Source organism: Cebus imitator, unplaced genomic scaffold (genome assembly GCF_001604975.1).
Source record: "Cebus imitator isolate Cc_AM_T3 unplaced genomic scaffold, Cebus_imitator-1.0 Scaffold711, whole genome shotgun sequence".
NCBI lineage: Eukaryota > Metazoa > Chordata > Mammalia > Primates > Cebidae > Cebus > Cebus imitator.
Window position 1 is genome coordinate 154,399 of NW_016108026.1, and position 2,052 is coordinate 156,450.

The window sequence follows — 2,052 nt, forward strand, 5'->3', positions numbered from 1 at the left end:
CCCGGAGGTGGAGGTTGCAGTGAGCCGAAACTGTGCCACTGCAATCCAGCAAGGGCAACGGAGTGAGACTCTGTCTAAAAAAAAAAAAAAATCACAGTCAAGTAAAAAGAAATGGAACTAAAAGGTCTGTCAGTTAAATATATTCCTTTCTTATGGCAGGGCTAGTCTATAAGATTTTTTTTTTTTAAGATTTTGTTTTGTTTTTAATTTCAAGTTTTTTTTGAAAAAATTTTTTTTTAGATGGAGTCTCCCACTGTCACCTGGGCTGGGGTGCAGTGTTGCCATCTCAGCTCACTGCAACATGTGCCTCCCAGGTTCAAGCGATTCTCCTGCCTCAGCCTCCCGAGTAGCCGGGATTATAGGCGCCTGCCACCATGCCTGGCTAAGTTTTTGTATTTTTAGTAGAGACGTGGTTTCACTATGTTGGCTAGGCTGGTCTCAAACGCCTGATCTTGTGATCCACCTGCCTCAGCCTCCCAGAGTGCTGGGATTAAAGGTGTGCGCCAACTGCGCCCGGCCCCTAGTTTTTTAAATGTTTAAACCTTGTGACACATTAAATTACACGCTGAAGCTGTTACTTTCTGCCAAAAACAGGATGAGTTTTTTATATGGTAATTCTGCTTAGGTTAAAAAAATTTTTTCAAAAAGCAAGTTTTAGAGGCCGGGTGCAGTGGCTCACGCCTGTAATCCTAGCACTTTGGGAGGCTGAGGTGGGTGGATCACCTGAGGTCAGAAGTTCAAGACCAGCCTGGCCATCATGGAGAAACCCCATCTTTTAAAAAAAAAAAAAGCAAGTTTTATACATCTGCATGAATTGGTTCCTTCAGCACTAGTGAAACAGACTCCATAACTTTCCAAAGAAGTGCTTTCATTTATTTACAGGGCTTAGGAAAGGAAAAAAGCTCTAGAAAAGGAAAATTTCAAAACAGGGCTTCAGCAGGGGCCCAGGGGAGTGAGTCGTTTTGATAAGGTCCGGGTTGGAGTCACTTCCAGGTAGTGAGAACGGCTCTCCCTGAGTCTCTCGATCGGCCTGCCCTGGGCCCCTGAGACTGGCCCTGACGACTTCTCAGCTCCCGGTCGGCCCCGTCACCCTGGGCCAGTTCTTCATCGTACCTGGAGACAGAAACAGCCAGGATCACAGCAGGCTCTCTTTTGAAGGCAACAGGCAGGGCCACCAGGTTGCTGTGTGGCAAATACGACATCACCCAGAAAAGCAGCCTGAGGGGACCCCCAGCTCCTGCCAGCTCCCGCCCACCTCTCACCTGGCTCCCGCCCACCTGCCTGCCAGGTGGCTTTCGCAGCTGGCAAACGCTCCCCAGGGCCACCGTACCTACGTGTACAGCCTTGGTAAGTTGTTATTGTGGACCCTGCTCTTCCCTGGAAACTGACATCTTAAACAGGTCACCACGTCAAATTTGGCAATGGCCCCAAAGGCAACATGAATGAGGTGACACGGAGCCAGCCCAGGGTAGTGAGGTGAGAGCCCACGCTTCACACAAGGCACCTCAGGCTGGGGGGACTAACTCCATTCCAGATGGGAGCCGGTGTGAGCACCTGCCAGTGGAGGCCAGGGCAGAGAGGCCCCGCAGTGCGCACTCAGCTAGACACTCTGCCAGTGTGACCCACGCCACCCTTCCACATTTTTTTTTTTTTGAGACCAAGTTTTGCTCTATCACCCAGACTGGAGTATAATGGGGTGATTCTGGCTCACCACAACCTCCACCTCCCGGGTTCAAGCGAGTCTCCTGCCTCAGCCTCCTGAGTAGCTGGGATTACAGGCACACGATACCACACCCAGCACATTTTTATATATTTTTTATTTATTTATTTTTTTGAGACGGAGTTTCACTCTTGTTACCCAGGCTGGAGTGCAATGGTGCGATCTCGGCTCACCGCAACCTCCGCCTCCCGGGTTCAGGCAATTCTCCTGCCCCAGCCTCCTGAGTCGCTGGGATTACAGGCACGCGCCACCATGCCCAGCTAATTTTTTGTATTTTTAGTAGAGACGGGGTTTCACCATGTTGACCAGGATGGTCTCGATCTCTTGACCTC

At 50.1% G+C, this 2,052-nt stretch overlaps 1 protein-coding gene across 6 annotated transcripts in view; it reads right to left on the reverse strand.

Moving 5' to 3' along the window:
• Window positions 1–847: 847 nt before the first annotated feature.
• TTLL1 (tubulin tyrosine ligase like 1) overlaps window positions 848–2,052 on the reverse strand; it is a 41,750-nt gene continuing 40,545 nt past the window's right edge. For all 6 annotated transcript variants that reach the window (XM_017518890.2, XM_037735035.1, XM_017518894.2 and 3 more), the window contains one exon: window positions 848–1,113. In XM_017518890.2, the coding sequence (XP_017374379.1) occupies window positions 984–1,113 (130 nt within the window). In that variant the 3' untranslated portion in view covers window positions 848–983. The remainder of the gene's footprint in view (window positions 1,114–2,052) is intronic.